General features: G+C 25.6%; 1 protein-coding gene across 2 annotated transcripts; it reads right to left on the reverse strand.

The window, feature by feature from the left end:
* Nucleotides 1–3,075: 3,075 nt before the first annotated feature.
* LOC145840652 (uncharacterized) lies at nt 3,076–14,613 on the reverse strand. Of its 2 annotated transcripts, none has more exons than XM_082947973.1 (9): nt 14,472–14,613; nt 12,547–12,674; nt 11,911–12,103; nt 11,635–11,743; nt 9,579–9,784; nt 7,937–8,043; nt 6,722–7,864; nt 4,120–4,308; nt 3,076–3,359 (listed from the first exon to the last, which is right to left on the reverse strand). In XM_082947973.1, the coding sequence occupies exons 1-9, from the start codon at nt 14,504–14,506 to the stop codon at nt 3,355–3,357; spliced, it is 2,115 nt and encodes a 704-aa protein (XP_082804099.1). In that variant the 5' UTR covers nt 14,507–14,613; the 3' UTR covers nt 3,076–3,354. The 2 variants fall into 2 exon arrangements, with proteins under 2 accessions (XP_082804099.1, XP_082804098.1); XM_082947972.1 differs by having other exon boundaries at nt 6,722–7,867.
* Between the last annotated feature and the right edge of the window lie 6,726 nt (nt 14,614–21,339).

The following is a 21,339-nucleotide window of genomic DNA, read 5'->3' on the forward strand; positions in this document are numbered from 1 at the left end:
TTCTTTTTTTAGTATTTTTATTAAGGCGTTGTACGGAAAAGTCTTTAACAATAGTTTTTTTACGGTAAAGTATTTATTTTCAAAATGAGTGCTGCTGAATGTAATAAAAAAGCTATGAAAAAGAAAAAAATTAAGCTGTGTACTTTTGTATTGCTGTTTTATCCTATGCATTATGATATCACATCAGAGGTCAACTTCTTAAACTTAAGTTTTTATTTACTGTGGCGAAACGTGGACCTTGTCGAATGCGCAAGAAAAAAAGATCATCATCTTCCGAGTTTTATAACGCCATCGTTACAATAAAACAAGATGGCAAGTAAAGATAACCAAAGAGGAAATGCTAAGGCGTACTGGCTTACATACTATGTTTATTACCATCAGTCATTGCAGATTTCTGTGGCTTGTTTTTGATCTTGTCAGTGGTGACGAGTGATACCAATGACAGTTGTAAAGAGAGGCGGCAGACGAAACCATGGGCGGTAATCACGGGTGGACAGCACAAGATTTAAGGACACCTGCAGCGCGACCTAGGGAGCAAAAATGTCACTACTGACAAGTGGTCGAAACTTGCTAATGAAAGTGACAAATGGCGATGTATTGTGTAAAAAGACCCAAAAAAAGAGAAAACCAAGTATTTTAAAACACCCAAGCAGGCAATTAAACTAATTTTTTTTTTCACTTTTATGCACCTTTTTGTTTCAGTTTAGTGTACTTTGTAGCACACCATGCGTACTTTGAGCACATCATGCGTAGCCGGTTTCAGCTGATAACGTGTCTAAAATTACATAGTTATTTATAGTTTTAAGTATCAAAACAAGCATTTAACTTTGGTATCAATTAAAGAAATAAATTAAGCAATAATCAAATAATGAGTATAAAACACAAAAATAAGCCTCGAAAACATCTTAAAAGTTATAGCAAAAAAAAAACGTGAGCTATTGTTAGATTAGTTTTAGAGTTAAAAAACACTTACTAAAAACTTCAGTGAAATATTTAATTTTTTACTTATTGGTGCAAGGTGACAACAGACAAAAATTTGATTGTTTTTACAAACCATCATTATCGAAAAAATTTTTAAACTTAAATTAGTAAACTATTACTAAATTTCCTAGACGAAAGTTAAAAAAGCAACATTAATTAGTTGAAGTCCTAAGTAGAAGTTGTATTAAAGTATCTAGTTGATCATTAAATTTTTTTATTCAATGTATACTCTTTTACTTTATCTTAGATAAAGATTTTCTTTTATTAGCTAGCTTTTTACTATATGTTTAATGAAAACATAAAAGCATACGAACGGTATCTTTTATAGATTTAAATGTAATAGATTTCTTTAGTTTAGTAACCATTAGTAACAACTATGTTTTAATGATCTTGTAGAACTTAACTAATAAATTTGTTTTATCGTTTTAATTACCACATTAACTAATTCACAAGTCGTTATCGGCGAAAAAAAAAAGCTGACATGTCTTAGTATACAGTATATTTCATTAAATTGCGGTACCTTAGCTTTTTGTTGTAACTAAAAGCTTCTTTAAAGTGTTCTCTAGCATAGAATAAGTACATAAATTCCGCTTGTAAACTTATTGATTAAATTTTTTTTTTTTCTGTAAGAGGTCAATAATCTAAATTCCAAAAAAAAAGGATTTTTAATTTATCATAAAACGAGAAAAGGAACACAAAAAATTAGCTTTTTAAATTAAAGACGAACATTTTTTATTTGGATAAGTGAAAATTTTATTCACAACTTCCTTCAAAAATTATAACGAAAAAATGGTTTTACAGACCTATTATAATAAATTAAAACTGCATCGAGTTACATTTAGTAACATCAAAGCTACGATATTTACTTATATATTTATAAAAGGTGACTAATCCTTTTTAATTTTTAATAGTTTATTAAGTGCTTCTAAAATAAATAAAAAAAACTATTAACTAATGTTCCTTAACTTTTTTCTGTTCACATTTAAGCATACTAATATAATCTTAGCAAAATAAAAAGAATACATCTAAAAGCTTTGTTTAAAATTTAAACAAAAATTTCTTGAAATATAAAACGGCTTTCACTAAATTTATTAATTGAAATTGGTCGCATTATAAAGGTTTTTGTAATATTTTTTTTTCTTCAACTATTTATTTAAATGAACTTACTGAAAAATAATAGTGTTTAATTACGTTTTAATTTTAAGTGCAAGTGTAAATATATTTAGTTTGCAACTGAGATTTATACCAGTATATGTAAAAGTAAGATAAAATTTTGAATAATTTATGAACAGCAATAGACAATACATATGTGTCTAGCAATTAAAATGGTATACAAAATGTACGAATCCTACCGGATTAAAGTTTTTTAATCCGCGGAGAATATTAAAATTGTATACAAATCAAATCAAAAATATGCAAAAAAGGTTAATAAAATTTACATGTTTTGGTTATACTTGCTGTTTTATAAATATCTAACAAGTGCTATCAAAACAAACAATATGAGCTTATAATTAAAACATAAAATTCCTACTAAAAAGTTTTATTTTGATATTATTTATTTTTAATAAAAAAATCATACATTAATTTTGATTGAAACGACTTGCTGCAAAAAGAATTAATTTAGTTTTTAAAAGGTGTTTATTTAAAAATTTTAAGAATTGGTATGAAGTTTTAAAAATAGATTTTTTTTATGTACTAATAAGTATTGTATAAATTTTTTGTTATATTTGTAAAAATTAAGAAGCCTTTACTAAGCATTTTCATTCAATTTTAAGTTAGTTTTATTTAGTATAAACTGGTTTTATAGATTTTTAATTCGTTTAATTTGTTTTTTATAAACTAAAATTATATTAAAAAATTTCAAAAAAAAAATTGTGTTACTTTGTATAAAAACTATATGCATGAAAAGTTTATAAACAGTTTATATGCTAGATAATAGTAGACTAAGTTTCAATTATCAGCTATTGCATTCAAAATATAATCTGGCAAAATCAATAAGTTTTAAAAATGTGATAAAAATCATACAAAAAAGTCACAATACAAAATAATTGTTCTTGTAATTTGATCGAAATGTACTTCTCTGAAATTATCAAAAAAAAAAATTGCATCAACAAACTCGTATAAGTAGATAGTTTGTTATTTATTAAAAAAGCTATTAAAAAAGTTTATTAGCAAATGTTTGTGTTAAATTATAATTTAAATTAATTGCAACGTAAATTTACCACAGTAACAAAAACATGACAGTTAGTTTTAGAATAGTTACAAATAAAAAAATTATAAAGGTCAATTGAAGAAAAGTATAAGAATAATTTTGATGTTTCTAAGGCTTTTTTTATTCTGATTGTATTTTTGAAGTAAGTTCTGAGGTGTTGATCATCCTACAAAATTATAAACATTATTTAAAAAAGCATTACTAATGACATAGTGAAAATTTTTCACAAACGATGATCAAAATCAACAACAATATTTTTAAACAAATTTAGTTTAAACTTTAGTTTAAATTGTGCTTTAGTTTAGTTCGAAATTAAAACACTTAAAAGATGCATATAACATCAATCACTAATCTAGATTAAAATTATAAAATACTGTGTTAAATAAGTTTTTAAAACAGCAGTAGGCAATACAAGATTTAACTAAAACTTTAGCTTACGCTTGGGAAATTAATTAAAAGTTTACACTGAAATAGCTCCGGAAAAATACAAATAAAAGATAAAAAACTTTACTTTTAAAACTTTCTCGAATTACCCTGAGTCATATAGAAAAATATAGATGAGCTTCTACATTATACAACGAGTTGTGTAAGAAAATAAATCAAAACTTAATCTAACTAATTTTGAGTCTTTCTTCATATTAAAACTGAATAAAAATAAATGCATTTTTTGAAAACTTTTTAGCGGATTGCACCAGAACTCCTAAAAACTAATCATCACAAAACTGAATCTCGAAAAAATAAAACTTACCAACTCATAGTATTTTTGTAAGTACAATTAAAACCTTACTTGTATTTCTAATTTTACTTCACCACGCAATATAAAAAAAAACAATAATCATATTGTAAAAAATCCGCTAAACACAAAATGATATATAAATACAAAACAAATTAGTAACTTATGTACACAAAACCCAACCGAAACTAACCAATGACAACAGAGGATTGGTCGGACTCGTTGTGAACGAACGCCTTGTTGACGCCACCCAGCGGAGGGAGAATGATCGCTTGATTGTTGTGCTTGAGCGGCGGCAGCTCGCTCATGATCGGCTTCACCTTGTTCTTCTTCTTCTTCTTGCTCTTCTTCCTTTCCGTTTCTGCGGGCTCTCCGTGGTGCTCTATGGGAAAAAATAAAGTTAAAAACTAAAAAGGCTAAAGTAGAAATAAAAAAGTTAAAGCTTAGTAATAAGAGACATCACAACTTAAATAACTTGAGTTTTTTTTTTTTAATGTCTCTTTAAAGAATATTATTATTTACCGTATAATTTTGCAAGTTTAATTTTAACTTCAAGTTGAAAAAGGTTGTTGTATACTTAATTTTTGTAACTTTTGTTAATTTTATAAACCATAAATAAAACTAATTTAACTATATTTAAGTTCGTAAGCTTGTTATTTATAGTAAGCCTAAGCATTTAGTTAAAAGCAATAAGCAGTTAAAAGTTCGTACTATATGGTGAATGTATAACAAAAGTGTGCAAACTATGGATAATGTTAATAATTGAGAAAGTTTAAATTTAAATATTTAAATAAATATAAACAATTAAGATTAATTGCAATGTGTAGTTATTAGTTTATATCTAAAACTGTGTGTGTTTTATTACTTAAACTAGGTAACGAAAGTTGTAAGTAACCGATAACAACAATAAATAAAAATAAATCAATTGTACAATAAAAACTTTGTTGAATAACATAACATGCAATAAGCAGTATACGTTTAAAATAGTAAAACTAGCAGAAGCTGTTTAAAAGCCCCATATGAATTTACTATAGAAAGCATTTAACAGTTAGTTAATTTGTGAGAACAACTTTTATACAAAATACAACAATATGTTTAAAACTAGTTAACTTTTACTTGAGGTACTAAAAAATACATAAATAAATGTTTTTAAAGTTGTGTTTAGTAAAGTTTAACATTTAGTAAAGGTAAGCACACTAAGTAATTTTTATTTATTGTACATAAACCAATTTATATAGAATTTTTTTAATAACATTATAGGTTTTTTAGTTGCACAATACTGTTAAAACAAAAGTCTAGCTAAAACTGGAACATACATTATATATAACTTTAAAACTTTTAACGAAAGTAAAACGTGGATAACATAAAAAGGCTTTTACTTTAAACACAAAATATTTACAAACTTAAGAATGTATACTAAAACAGAAAGTATATTTAACTATCTTTTTTTCTATTTTATTGATTACTAGAACTTGTGTGTAAACGATAGACAAAGTTTACTGTTAAATAGTTAACTTCATTAGTAAATTGTTAAGTTTTAGAAGCTAGTTTTTATAATTACAAAATATGATAGATGAAAAGTATGTGTATACGTAAAAGTAGTATGTTAACTTAAGATAATTCATTAATTGTTTTTTTTTTTGAAAGCAGTTAATAAAAAAGCTGTTATTAAAAATCAGTTGTTAAAAAAGAATACTTTTTACTGTTTAATTTTTTTTTGTCCACAACTATAAAAGATTATTAATTTTTACCGAATAATGTTTAGGCATATAACTTACAAAATTTTTTTCAAGCACTTTAAAACATTGAATTGACATTGCTTTATTGTGCTAACTTAATATTAAAACGTTAGTTCAACAAATTGAAGTACTTGAAAAGATTGTTTTTATATTCCAACAAACTTTTTATGTTTGGATCTTTTATTGTTAACATCTTAAATAACCAAAACTCGAAAATAAAGCTTTTGGTTTTTTAGAATTAAATTAGAGCAGCTGTGTTTTGTTTATACATAAATTTATTACACAAACTTTATACTTTGTACAATAAAATTTTTTGTTATTTGAAAGTATGTCTAGTGTGGTGTTTTAAGAGAAAACTAAGGCTAAAAATAGTCTTTACTAGCATGTTTTGATGATGACTTTTATATATTCCTAAATTTAAAAAAAATATATATCAAAAATATAGATATTTAAAACAAACATAAATAGCTATTATGTAGTTCTATATTCTTTTTAAAAAATAACTAGTTTAAAAGAAAAATAAGCTGAGCATACTTAATAAACTTTTTTTTTTCTTTTAGCCCTCAAATAGTAAAATCTAGTTTTCAATTTAAATTATTTAGTAGTTTTATAAAGAACAGTTTTATTTTCCTAAAATATAGTTCATATTGAAAATTATTCTAAACAGTTTTTTAAATGTGATTACATTTAATCTATTACTAAGGTAAGGATTTTAATAAACTTTTACAGCCATTGCTAAATAAAATTCGTGGAATCCTTAATAAATAGTTTTGTAGCAAACAATACTTTATTTTAAACTAATTTATTGTTCTTGTAAAATTAAAATGAGTAAATTTTGAATTAGTATATTAGTAAGATTTTGAAATCAACTTTCCAATACTAAAAAAAATAATTGCTATGAAGAAAAAAAGTAAATATTCAACCTCGCCTTAAAACAAGTTGAGAAAAATTAAACGCAGCGTCGCTAACAATTGCAATTTTACCCGCAACATTCTGTTAGTTATCATACTTACATGCAACTTTACTTATTAAACAGATGCGGCATTCAAAAACTACCTTCTGAAAAACTGATCACTGAGTCCTTTTCAGATTTTTCTCCGTTTAGTAGCGAGGAAGTGTCGTTGACATTTTCTGGAACCGATCCAGGGATAATATCAGGTTCGTCCAGAATTTGATCTCCCAAAACATCATTAGACTCATCTAAAATTTGATCACCCACACCCGAAAGCTTGTTTGTAATTTCTTCCGTGTTTTCAGAGTTATCGCGCAATTCCGAACCGTTTTCTGATATTTTTTCAACTTTGTCAGATCTAGCTGAGAGCTTACTGCCAAGTAACCGTTCTGCAAGACGTCTTTTTTTGCGATTTCTCTTCTTCGTCTTAACAGTGCTCGTCATGTTGACTATGTTGAATATGCCAGTCGTGTTCAGCGCCTTGGCGTCTGAGCTCTTTTCTTCTACCGAAACTACTGCTTCGTTTTCAGAATCAAGGCTTTGGCTGACGTGAACCAGCTGTTTATTCGTAGAGCTTCTGGTCTTTGGAATCGGAATGGGAAAATTCTCAGGTAAGCTTTCGTCTGAAGTCCGATTGCTTTTTGCCTCGACTGAACTACGCGGCTGCGGCACGGGGACAGGCGGGATTTTCTCTTGGGGGGTTTCCCGAACAACTTCGTTCACTGACTCTTGAACAAGCTCGTCATTGCTGCTGAGCTCTGTGAGGTCAGAAAGACTGTTGCTGTCAGCTTTACCGCTCACGTAGTTTCCACTCGCAAGTTTGTTGTTTGTCATCAAACTGTTAATTTCAACCCCAAAGTTTTTTTCTTGACCAATTTCATCGCAGTACTGCAGCAGCAGCTTGGCCAAGCCCACTCTTTTTCCCGTCTTCAGCTCGTCCAAAAACTCATCGAACGTGGTCGACCTCTCAAAGTAGTACTCTGACTTGCATCTCTTTTCAAACAGTTCTTGTTGCCCGTCAGCCCCCATCTTGTCAACGATCGCGCAAACTTCGTTCATGTTTATGCTATCAGGTGTTCGGTCATTTTCAAGTTTTTCACTACCAAGATTTTCATTTTCCCCTTCTTTAGAACCGTCTGATTGTACGCTCCGGCACTCTGCCGCTTCCCTCAAAGCCTCTTCCAGCACGGAGCTGTTGACTACGACTTCGCTTCTGTTGTTTTCAAGCGAAGCGCGAGGAGTACTTTCTACTGATTTACAACGTGAGTTTAAGCTAACTGATGATTTTCGTGATCTAATTTGGTTAAAACTAAAAGTACCTTTTAGAACTTCTGGCGGTTTGATGAACGTGGTTTCTTGTTGTTCTTCCGCTTCAGTTTTGTTGTCCGTCGTCGTTTCGTTCTTGGTTGCTGCTTCTAGGCGTTCTCTTTAAAAGTATATGCCTTTTAAGTTTATTGTTAATTTTTAATTAAAAATACTTTAAAAACCAAACTGTTGTTTTGATGAAAGTTTTTTTTTTTACTATTGCTATATCTAACTTATTTAATTGATCTTGTAAAACTTTCTAGTATAAAAACAATACTTTTTTTTAATTTAAAAGATTGAAAAATTATACCAAAACGTTTAAGTGGTTATTAAAGCCATAGATTTCAAAGATTTTCGTTAAACTAAATGAATAATATATAAGTAAAATGAAAATAAAATTTGCACAAAAAATAGGCTGTTTTTGACTTTAAATACGAAACTTATTGTACAGAAGAGCATAACTTTTTAAAGTATTTATGTATTTGTAGGGAGTAGAACTAAAAACATGATAGACTCAAGAAAAATAATATTTCCGTTTACTTGTTAAAACATGTTGAATAAAACAACGTTCAAAAGGTTTAAAAGCTAAAGTACTAAACATATAATATTTACAAAATTGGTAAAAATAATTATACTTTTAGTTATATTGCACCAGTAGTTAGTTTTGATATAGTTAAATCTTTCTATAGTACCCTTTCTTTTAGTATATTGATTTCTGTAACTTTTTTTTTACGTTTAGTTATTTTTTTTTAACAAAAGTTTTGAATTACAAATAATTTTAGATATAAAAATTTTAATAAACTTTTGAGGTTTAGTCAGTCTTTCAATACAACTATATGTATACTATAAAACAAACTAATTGATTTACGAACTTATATATAAAATAATTATAATGAATTGAGATTCTTGGTGATGATAAGTATCTGATTATCTAATTAAAAAATTTATGGAGACATTAGCTTAAGTTTACGAACTATAATTAAATATATAATGAAAAACAAAACAATGTTTCACTCTTATATTAAGTTATAAGAGATCGTCAGCTGTTAAAATAATTCTGAAAAAAAGTTTTTGAACAAATAAATGTAAGGTATATATAACTAATTTCCTTAAAGCTACTTAAATTGAGAATTTTCAACTGTTTAATTTAAAAGAAAATTACAATATAATATAATGAAATCCTAATGAAAATTGGTAAAACAAGCTTGAGGCTACTATCAAGAAAAGTAAGAAGTTAAAAAAAAATTAACAAAAGGAAATGTTCTTTGCGTGATTATACAATACTTCATGCAGCAGTTTAAAACTAAATCAATTTTAAGTTTTCTGACAGGGTTAAAACTATACTCAGTATTTTAAATATAGGTAAAAAAAAACGATTAAAAATTCTTATTATCTCGATCAGGATATCAAGGAACAAAACACAAGTATTCATTGTTATAAATATTTTAGTAAACTACTAGTTATAATTTAAAGAAATTTCGAGAAGACAAAACATATACTTCCTATTCTACTACCTAATACTTTGACTTAGTTTAGAAAATATTTCAAACTAAACGTTTTAATTTTCGATTACTAACAAGGATTTTGTTAAACTTAAAATACAATAGTTAGTATATATAGATTAAACAATTTATGGCATACTATTTGCTATCTCACCTTTCAGCTACTTTTTGTTGTACTCTCTCATTGCGCAATTTTATTTTTTCTTTCATTTCAGCATCGTGGACCTCCGTGTCTTCCAAAACCTTTTTGTTAACTTTTTCAAAGTCCAGCGACAACTGTTTAAGCAGAGTGTCAAACCTAAACTTCAGACTTTTGTCGTAGCTTTTGAAGTTTTTTCCTCGCACAGCACAAGTTATGACCTGATGTTATAGAAAAGCTAATACGAAAAATGTTGATAATTACTTAGAAAACAACTTAAAAGCTAACAATAGAGATAGTAAATTTAACTAAAATGCACATTGCACATGTTTATATTTTTTTGAAAAAGTTTCTATAAAGCACGTTTTACTAAAAACTCTTTTTAAATGAAATTAATTACAAAATTCAGTAACTTCAAAGGTATGGATATTTAGATTTAACTTCGAACTATTTTGATAACTGAGATAAGTTATTCTATTAGCCCTAGTATATGATATTTTGGTTATATAAATATTTAAAACAAAAAATATAAAAGAAACAAGTTATACATAAACAAAAACAACCTTTTAATTTATTAAAACTAACAACGTTTCCCTAAGCTAGTTTGATAGAACTATTCGTTTTCACAATTTTTTTCATTACGTATTTAAAACTGATTTTATTATAAAATAGCAATAATTAACATAGATTTATGTATAACATGAACCAAAACAAAACCAATAATTAACAAGATTTGCAAACTATGTAGCCAATAAAATTTAAAACTTAATAAAAAACAAAGAAACATCATTATTCAAAAGAAAAAAAAGACAACAAGTATGTTTACATACTCAAAATATTTATTTAAAAAGTTTATACCTTTAAATAAAGACAAATTATACAAAACACAAAATCAGTTTAAAATACTTGTACATTTTAACTTTATAAAAAAGCTAGACTGCAGTATTTATCCTACTATATTATAACTCAAGTGTGTTTAGTTGAATTATCTAATTAACAATAAACTTTTTAAACTTTAAGGCAAAAAAGTCAGTCCAAGTAATAAAAACTAGTCTGAGTACCATCAAGCTAGTCTGAGTTTGTCTGAGTTTATTAGAAAGTTTGAAAAAAAAGTTAACATAAGTCAAAAATTGAAAAAAGTAACTGTCCATCAAACTTAAATAACGAAAAACTACTAAGGGAATTTCGACAAACAAACATTCAAAATTAAATATTTAAGTAAATAAAAGTAGCTTAAAATTTGCAAAAAAAAAACAAACAAGTCTGCATCAACCGGAGTTTTTAAAAAAATTAAAACTAGCCTGAAAATAGCGCAATCTTATATATATCAGAAAAGTCAGTATAGTACAAATTAAAAAGTACATGTCAAAATAAATTATAATCAGCATAAAATATTATTAAATACAGATCTTTTTATAACAAAGTTCTGAGAAAAAAAAAGTTTGCCTGGAGTTATAATTTTGCTTTCATTTAGTTTAAAATAAATGATTATAAGCATAGTTTATAGCTATAAACTTTTATTACTTTCAAAGTAATTTAAAGACGTTTTGGGCTTATATATTAAACTTTTACTTAACAGCTTTTCCAGAATGTATCAAAACAATCTTTAAATAAGTTTATGTTATTTAAATATTCTATATGTTGAAGTAAAACTGATTTTTTTACGTTTGAAAATGTAACAAACAATTGAAAATATAACTCTATAACTTTAAATATTTCAAGAACAAGAATATGACCATCTGAATCAAAATTAATAGAAGCTAAAAGGTTATTAATCTTTAAAATGCTATTAAATAAACTTTAAATTTTTTTTTACTCGAATTTTTGTATATAATTTTGTGCCTGTAATTGATTTATTTACATTGTGCATACTTCACAAAAATAAAGTAGCAAAATAAGTCCCTTAAAACAAATTATGACATTTCTAAATTATATGCTTATTTTCAAAAAAAAAAACGTAAATACTTCTTTTAAGCTTATATATAATTTTATTTATTTTTGAAACTAAGTTTTAGTAGTTTTTGAACTAATTCAACCTTATTAGTATTTTATAATAAAAAACTATTATTACAGTTTCAAATGAGCATTGTGTCTGTTCTGTTAGTTCATGTATTTTGAGTTTTTGCTTTAGTAGTTCAACATCTTCCTTATTTGTTATTTTGTCCTGCTTGTTGAACAGTCTGTTGATATAAAAAAAAATTTGTTAATAAGTTTTTTTTTTATTATTTTAGTTTAAGTTAAGGATAAATACAATCTAAAAACACATTAGATTTTTATTTTTTTATTATTTAAAAAACTATTACTAACTAAAATTATACTATTATATTCTTTCTAATAAAATACTTACATTAAAAAAGGTTTTCCTTTATTTTTCGGGTCATTTGATACAAATGAGAGCAGTTTCTGAGACTCATCTAAATTTACTAAATTTGAAATGTCAATAACAAAAACAAATGCATGTGACTCATGATAATAATTTTTCCAAATATCTCTTATTCTTATTTCCCCACCAAGGTCTAAAACACTAACGTTGAATTTACCTGTAAAAGTTTAAACCCATATGATAACTATATAAGTTATGTAAAACCTTTAATACTTTAACAACAGTTTGAAGCTTTTAAAAAAAATTTAATTGCTTTTTTTTTAATTTTCTAAAAACTTTATGTTGGAAATTAATGTTTTACAATTTTTTTTTCTTAAACAATTTTATATATAACATATATAACATATCTTTTTTTGTAAAAATCTTACTTCATATTTCTTTCTATATACAAAAAAAATAATTTGATATTAACATAAGTAATAATAAAAGTAACAAGTATATTTTGAAGTTATTCTAAGTTTGTAATCATCATACTTTTTATTTTTAACACAGTTTTATCTACATCTTTATCTTTTTAAAAAACTACAATGTAATACATACAAACTTGATGAATATCAATAAATCTCAAAATTTATGTTTTTTCTTAAACTAAAAACGTACCTTTAATGAAACTAATATTGTTAAGGCCGCATGTGGGAGACACAGTGTTGACAGGCTGCCCAGCAAGTCTGTTCACTATTGTTGTCTTTCCAGCACCATCAAGTCCAACAAAAGAAATTGTTACTTCACTGTTTAAAATATAAATGAGCTAATTCTGTTTTTAATTGCGAGCAACTTAGTTTTAATAATCAAGTTTTAATTTTGAAAGATTTTAATTAAATTTTATTTTATGACAATTTATAATATATTTAATCAGTAACAAATCTGTTTTTGACAGAGGAATTCTACTCACACAATATTTTTCACGCACTATTAGGTGCATAGCACCAAACTTAGACAAGAACACATTGTAATACATCTTAATTGTAGTTTCTAATAAAACATTTTTAATATTATTTCCCTCAGTGCAGAACTTTTATGATACAAAATTTTAGTGTGAACACTTTAAAAACTTGTTCCAAGTGGTCGGCATAGTTTCTTAATTCATTGACCTTGATAACTAAAAACAAAATGAATCTTTTTAAAAAGTATAGAAAAAACAATACTTGATATACAAATTTCATGAATTAATGAAATAATTATAAAGTACTACTAAATCAGATAAAAACTAAAACATGAACTTCAATAATAGCTGCATTTGTTATTTAAATTAACTATATTTAAAAATATATATAACTAAAATTAATAGTATACTTTTATAACAAATGCAAAAAATAACACTTTATGCTCTTGGTTATACAAGTAGTTTGGCAATCTGTAATAGCTCTTGTTATTATATATAACTTTAATAAGACACTCACCTACTTAAAAAAATAGCCCTATGAAATCCTGAAAACTGGTAGTGTCTCTAATAAATATTTTGGAACGTATTATGAAAAAGTGAGACATACTTTTAGTTTATTTTTTCTAAGAACTATACTGGAAAAACACCAATCATTAGTAGAATTAACAAATATATGTTCTATGTAAAAAAGTTGTTTACAATTTCAGGCAAAAAGACTAGCCTGAATGAGCAAAAACTAGCATGATTTACACCAAGATAGTCTGAAATGACCTGAATTAATAAAAAGTTTAAAAATAACATCTTAGGCTAAAAACTTAAAAAATACTGTTGATCAAGCTTCAATACTCACAAAAACTAAAATAATTTCAAAGGACTTGATAAAAACACAACTTTTTAGAAAAAGAAGATCTTAAATAAAATAGTAGCTTGAGATTAAAAGAAACATCAAAACTAGTCTGAGTTTTTTTTATCTCAAACTAACCCAAGTTTAAAAAAAAATCAAACTGGTCTAGTCATTCTGAGTGTGTGTGTGGCAACCCTGATTCATTTGTTACAGTATTGGATAAAAAATAAAAATCAAAAAATTCTGCATACTTATCAACTAACATATGTCAAAAGGGTTGACCATACCAATTCAATCATCAGACCACAAGCCCTTGGTAGACTCAGACTAGTTTTGCCCTGATTAGGACTTGTCAGTCAGCCTTAACTTGAAACCTTTTGCTGACGTCACTGATCATTACCAGCAAATGGTTGCTTCATGCTTGCATATATAAACTGTTTGTAGATTGACAACTACAGATTCTTCGGTTGAGGCTGAATGACAAGTCCTAATCAGGACGAAAACAGTCTCAGTCTACCGAAGGCTTGTGGTCTGATGATCGAATTGGTTTGATCAACCCTTTTGTTAAACTTGAGCTTTGTCTCACGGCATACGAGAGTCCAGGTTTCTGCTCTGCAGACTCTCGCCAATGTTTTTGCTAACATATGTCAAAATCTTTAAAATATGACTGAAATTTTCCAGACTAATATAACTTTTTGTATAAAACTGTCATCTTAAGAGGAATTATATTTGTATGCTAAAGTAAATTACAAACCTTATTTTAAATAACATCAACAAAATTTAGTAAAGCAGACTCACTTTTCAACTACAGTTGACGAAAAACAGCTGCACATTTATATTTTTTAAACTTTAAATTTTTAGATTGCTGCAGGCTGGTTCACTTTTTCTTTGTTAAGCAGGTTTCTTGTATTAACGTTTATTTTAATTCATTGAAATTTCTGATAAAGTTATCATTTTACTAATTGTTTCAGTAAATACATAGTTTTTAATTAACAGTCAAAAATAGAAACAAATATTCTTTTATTTTTAACTATGACAAGCTCTGCTTCACTTCTAAAGCATCAAACACTGTAAAATATATCTAAAAAGTGATGTTATAACTTACTTTTAAGACTTTATATAAATCATGAGAAAAATTAACTTTTAAACTAAAAGAGTACAAGATCATGTTAATTAGTGCAAAATAAATCTTTTTTTTATTAGCACCAAAAATGTTTGTAAAAATATTCTTAAAATCAATTAGTTATTATAATTTTTTATTCAAAATTAAAGCTATGATATTTATTTCTAATGGTCTTTAATTCTTTGCTTTAGTTTTACTGTCAGTTCAGTAAACACAAAGTAAGATAAAATAATATCGACAACAATAAAAAACTGAAATCTAGTAATCTATACATAAATTTATATTTTTTTAGTTTAATAATAAACTACTATAAAAAAAACTATTTTAAGCTTCAAAAATTGAAAGAAAAACATTAAGATCTGCAGTAAGAACTAACTTTTTTTTTAATAAAAGCTATTAAACTTTGAACATAAATTTTAACAAAGGTGAACTACATTTAATTAACAAAAAGCAATAGTCTAAGTAAACTTTGTTATCTTTGAAAGTATTTGATTAAATATAATAGGGTACACATTTTGTGATTTATTTTTGTAGTTAATAACTTTTCGATTTTTTTATTATTTTGATTATATTTTTAAAATTTTAATATAAACCATTAAACTAATTTCTAAATTTTTTTAAACTGTTTTTTCAAAATGTTAGAAATTAATAGCTTTTTCAATGAAATTATGTTCTTATTGCTCATTTTATATAATTATAAATTTAACAATAAATTTAACCTTTCAGCTGTAAATCATACTTATAGGATTTATTAAATGAATCTTCAATCAATTTGTCTTTATAGTTATTTTATAAAAACAAATCAAGAATAGCTGACTCAAATGTTTTAAGGTATAAAATCTTGTAGTTTTTTTTTAACAACTTTTAATGCTTAATGATAAAAAATAACCTGCTTCTAATATACTTCATCTTATAAATAACTCAAAACAACGGTTATTAGATTGGTGAAGTTACAAACAAGATAGATATTCAAAGCTAGAAGTCAATGTCATCAGTGAGGCAACATGTGTTTTCTTGTGAATATTTTTCAGTCGTGTCACAAAATTCATCTTCTTCTGTAACTTCCTCCAAGGGTGTTTCTTCAGCAGTTTCATAGAGAAAATTATTTAGTTGGTACTTAAAGTTCTGGGGGAAATTGTGTAACAGTTCATTGTTTTCCGTGTTACTTTCATTGTGTACACCTTTACTTTTATGAGGATGCAAATCATTACAGGCAGCCATTCTAAGCATTTTTTCCTTTACAGATATTCTCATATTTATAGCATGCTGTGTTACAGCTGGGCAAGTTCTTTTCATTCTTCTTTCACGACTTTCTGCATATAAATCAGTTAAAAGTTCTAGTTGAGCGCTTTCCGAAGGCAACTTCCAGTAAACTTTAAAGTGCTTGAACAGAATTACCATGCTGAGAGCAGACATGATAGACTTGGTGAATACGTTACATTCATCACAAAACAAGTGCTGAACATAAAAGGCTGTGGTGAGAAAATTAGCTTTAAGCACTAAAGAACTTGCTCTGGGATATCTGGCAACTTTTCTTGAGCCAATAGCTGACAAGCCAACAATCACAAGCGTTGAACCAAACATTATTTCTGAGTCTCCACTTATAAGTGAATCAACCAATCCTACTATACCTATTGCATGAGAACAAACTAAGGGAATGAAAGCTGGATCTTCTACATCTAATGGCAGAAGTGTCATTAGCCAGCTATAAACATCTAACATCTTTGACTGACAAAACAAACAACAAACAAAAATACTAAATTTTACCTCAGTAAAACATAAAACTTTATAAGGCAACCAACTGCAGAAAATTATAAACTTTTTGCTAACTTATTGAGTAAGCATGTATTAAATTGAATTCTTACAAAATTATTGATTTACAAAATTGTTCATAAATAAATATTTCAATAATTTATTTAGATTAATTAGATCTTCAGTTATAAAAATAACTGAAAATCAAAGTAGGCATACAGAAGACATTGATGCTTAACTTAAATTTACAAACTATATTTAAAGACATAATAAAAAACTTATAATAAGAAACTAATTAAAACTAGTAAAAAATCTGGCAAAAAATGCTTAATGCAACTAAAAATAATATTTTTTGAAGTAAACTATTAACCACTAATATTAAAGGTTAGTAAAGTTTGTTAATAAACACTAATAAAACATTTTATTTAAAAAAGTTGTATGTGTTAATTTTGTTTCACAAGAAAACATTAAATTATTTTAGTGTGAAAATAAGTAATTAGAATTGAGTTATTTACATATTTAAAAAGATTTAAACAGTATTAAATATTTGTACATTTTTTATACTAGTAGGTACATACAAATAATATTTATAGACTTTATTAAAACATGTTATGATCTACAGTTTATTTTTATACTCATATTTATTTATATATATATAAAAAAGGTAAAATGTATTTTATTAACAACAATTTTTTCAATCTCACTTTTGTTTTATTATTTGCCTGTTTATAGCATTTTTTGTGGTTGCTTTTGTAGAAAGGGCAAAAAAATAAATGTGAATGTACATGATTGTAAAAACTGATATCTAAAAGAGGAGTTGTATGGTGCCCACAGGGTTGCCACTCGTTTTTTTCAAATATTTTTCCAGGTTTTCCAAATTTCTTCTGGGTTTTTAAAAGTACACATTTTTGGGTCTATTTTTAGTTTTAAATGAATTTCTATTTAAGAAACTGTGTTAAATAGTATAAAAATATTGAAAAGATACTGTAAAGTTACTTTAAATGTGTTTTTTAATAAAAAAAATTTGATGATGACAAAAAATGTTAATTATATGATAGATTTTTTGTGTCAAATCAAAATTTTACAACTGAAAATGTTAAAATTTTTTAAAATTCCAGGTTTTTCTAGGTTTTTTGATCAAAATTCCAGTTTTTTCCAGGTTTTTTTCAAAATTTCTCAGATTCCAGGTTTTTCCAGGTTATTTTAGCCTAAATTGTCAAATTCCAGGTTTTTCCAGGTTTCCAGGTAAAGTGGCAACCCTGTGCCTAGCTCATAGTAGATTATGGTTTTCATAGTTAATACTAGTAGAAATGGGTTTAAAAAAGAGTGCATACCAATATTTTTTAGAATTAATTCATTATTTGATTTTAAAAATAATTATTTGAAAACATTTTTTCATTACTGCTTTAATTAACTAAAAAAATTAAACATAACTCACTCATTTTCAAAAAAAGTTCACTAATTAATTTGGTATAGCACATCCTCAGAATAATATTGCTAAAAACTATTAATATTATAGTGTAATTTTAGTTACACACAATGAATTTGAAAAGTAGAGCTAAAAATAGTTATGTCATAAAGTATAAAAGTCTGTTTAGAAAAAAAATTAAAACAGAACTGAGTTGTTAATAAACTTATTTTCGAAAATGAGTGAGTTATGTATAATTTTTTTAGTTAAAATCAGTACCAAAACCAAACTGTTTTAATCAAAATTGCCACCATTAAGTATATGGTGTAAAGCTCAAAAACTTTCTTTACACTTATCCATTGACACTTAATGTAAGTATTCATATTTTTCTTTCTACAAAAATATATTTAAAATAGTAGCAAAATCTGACAAGCATTGGTAAATATTTTAAATTTATTTTATATAATTTCTTCTAAGATATAAGGCGAGAAATTTGAGTTTAATCTTGAAGCAAACTAAAAGCATAGAAATTAAATTCAACAAGTATTTTATCATTAATATTTTACATTTTATATTTCACAGTTGAATAATTTTATACATGTGGTATTTATGTTTATTATGGTATTTAGATAGTTTGGTTGCTTAGTTTTTTAAAAGTTTTTTGAAAAAACCATTTTCGTACCTATATCATTTTAATCAAAGTATTTTTTTATTGTTAATAGCAATTTAGACTTTTAGAGTATTCTAAAACCAAGAATGTTAAAATTAGTATAACAAAATTTAAACATTTGATATGGCAAAGCTTTTTTTTCTTATTTTTTCTTTTTTATTATACAAACTTTCAAATAGATTTCTAAAGTTTTCTTAACTTTTTTACAACTTCAAAATTTTGCAAATAGAAATTGTTGAAGTGTGGTGTGCACTAGATTTATTTTTAAGTTTTTTTAATTAAACTAAATTAGTAAAGTACGTAAAAGTATACATACTTATAAAGTACACTTTTGTTTTAATACATATTTTTTTACTTGCTAAACTATGTTTAATTACGACATAAAAAGTAATAATTAAATGTACATGTAACAAAAAACATTTTTATGCAACTGAAGTCAGTAAAAAAAACAAGAAATAAAAGTATTCAACTAGATGCTATACTAAGTTTTACAAACTTGTCTTTTTTCAAACTTTTAGACTATTTTTCAACTTGATTTAACAGCTTTATCCAACAGAAATAAACTAAAAATTAAAGTAGATTTTTGCATTTTTAAAATTGGCAAAATATATATTAAAACTTGAAAAATACGAAACTTTATGTACTTAATGTATAATCATTAAATAAAAATTTCCGAAACTAAAAAACTAACAACTATGATATAAATATTAGTTATTAACATTTTAGGGTAAGTTTTACTTTATTTTTTTGAATTTTAATTAAAGTCAATGAATACTTTTGAATATTTAAGTTTAGTTTAACAATTAAAGGTACTATACTTATAACAACATAGATAAATCATATGTATTTATACATTTCAACTGTTTTTTTTCAATGTGTACTGTGTACGATTGCAACAATGTACTTATTATTTTTTATGCCTTTTTAATGAAATCAGAAGTTTTCATTACTTCTAATAACTAACTAACTAATTAACAAAAATTAAAGTACAAGAAACATTTTGATGCCTTAATTTCAATAAGATTAATACAAAAAACTTTCAAAGTTTACTAAAACTAGATTCACTGGGAACGGGTCAGATAAGCACGGGGTCACTGCACTAATTCAGATTCGCTTAAGTTTTTGGCACAAACATTTGTTTCTTTACCAAATGTTCAGCTATTGATAATCTGTACATACAACTCAAAGTTGCAGTCCTAACTAACTTCGGCTGATTAGTACAGTTAGTTGGTTACATGACAATTCCAATTTATTTTTAACAATATTTTAGAGACCATATCTAGAAAAGTTTTAAAAAAACGTATGTAGGATTTATTGACATTTAGAATAGTTGTTGTTCTATTTACATTTAAAACTGTTATTTGAAGCTTTATTTGAAACAAAACAATATTTTACTTTTATAGTAAACTGCATATATATATATATATATATATATATATAATAAGGTTGTTGTTTAAACTTAAACAAATTTTACTGAGCCACACCACACTTCAAGAGCTTTTAAATAAGTTATTAGAAAAATAAGATTTCAAAAATACTGGTACACGTGTTTTATAAGACTAGACGCCTTAATCTTCAGGCAGCTAAATTTAATATGTTTTTCTTTCATTTGAATGTTTTTTTTTGAATTTTGTTTTGAACTTGTTTTGCAGTTGAGGAGTGCGTAGGCACGAAACTTGAGTCCTGCAAGTTTTTACGTCTTGTAATAAACTTTTTATTAAAAAGCGCTTAAGATAGGCTCTGTGTTGAACAATTAAATTTATTAAGTTATGCTTATTATTATTAAGTTAAACTTATTTGTATATATGTATATATATATATAAAGTTTATTGAACGATAAAAAAATTACACTCAAAATATTTGGTCCTAGAACCGGGTACACGAAAAACCTTTCGGATAGCTAAAAATATTTTTATATATACTATATCTGTTTTAACTAACATTGACTGTATTTTAATTCATAAGTTACAAACTTTCTTCTTTATTTTTGAATTAAATAGCCCATAAAAGTATTAGAAACTTGTAAAAAATTACATAATTATATGCTACTAAGTTATTTTCTTTTAAAATTTACTTTATATTTTCAGATTACGTTTCTTAATAAATACTTATTGAATGAATTTAAAAAAATAAACGTAATTATTAGTACAAAACTTTAATATAATTAGTTTTGCAAAACAACCATAAAATTTAAAAGTGTATATTAATAGTTTTTTAGTCTAATATGAAACTACAATAAAAATATTAATAAAGACTTCCACAGAGCACAAAATATTTGTAAAGTTTTAATAACAAAAACTCATGTAAATTTATCTTAAACTAATTTTCAGATTATTGAACTTTTTTTATTAAGAAAGTATTAGATAGGATTCGTATAAATAAATAATTTATCATTACAATATGTTGTAAAGCTTTAAGTTTTGGTTTTTAAGTATAAATCGTGAATTGATAAGTGCTACATATAAAAGGTCAGCGAAAGTCAAGAAAAGTGTAATTAAGTAACCTTGCGTAACAAAATACTAAAAATTAACAATTTAAAACTAATCTTTCGTTTTCAATTAGTTAAAAATGAACAAGTTCAAAAGTAAATATAGCATTTCTAAAGTTTTTTTTATTGCGAAGATCTCGTATAGTACTTATGTATATTTTTAATACTTTCAACATAATCATTAAAATTAGCTAGTAACATATTATTGTTAAATTTAAACATAAA

This window comes from Thalia democratica, chromosome 7 (genome assembly GCF_965202585.1).
Source record: "Thalia democratica chromosome 7, ktThaDemo2.hap1.1, whole genome shotgun sequence".
In the NCBI taxonomy this organism is placed as follows: Eukaryota; Metazoa; Chordata; class Thaliacea; order Salpida; family Salpidae; genus Thalia; species Thalia democratica.

What these genes read in the sequence shown, in the direction of transcription:
- LOC145840652 (XM_082947972.1), bottom strand. Translation starts at nt 14,506, where the DNA reads ATGTGCAGCTGTTTTTCGTCAACTGTAGTTGAAAA. An exon ending in CAATATTAGTTTCATTAAAG is followed by an intron (nt 12,104 to 12,546) that starts GTACGTTTTTAG and finishes AAACTTTTACAG; the next exon opens with GTAAATTCAACGTTAGTGTT. An exon ending in AAAGGAAAACCTTTTTTAAT is followed by an intron (nt 11,744 to 11,910) that starts GTAAGTATTTTA and finishes TTATATCAACAG; the next exon opens with ACTGTTCAACAAGCAGGACA.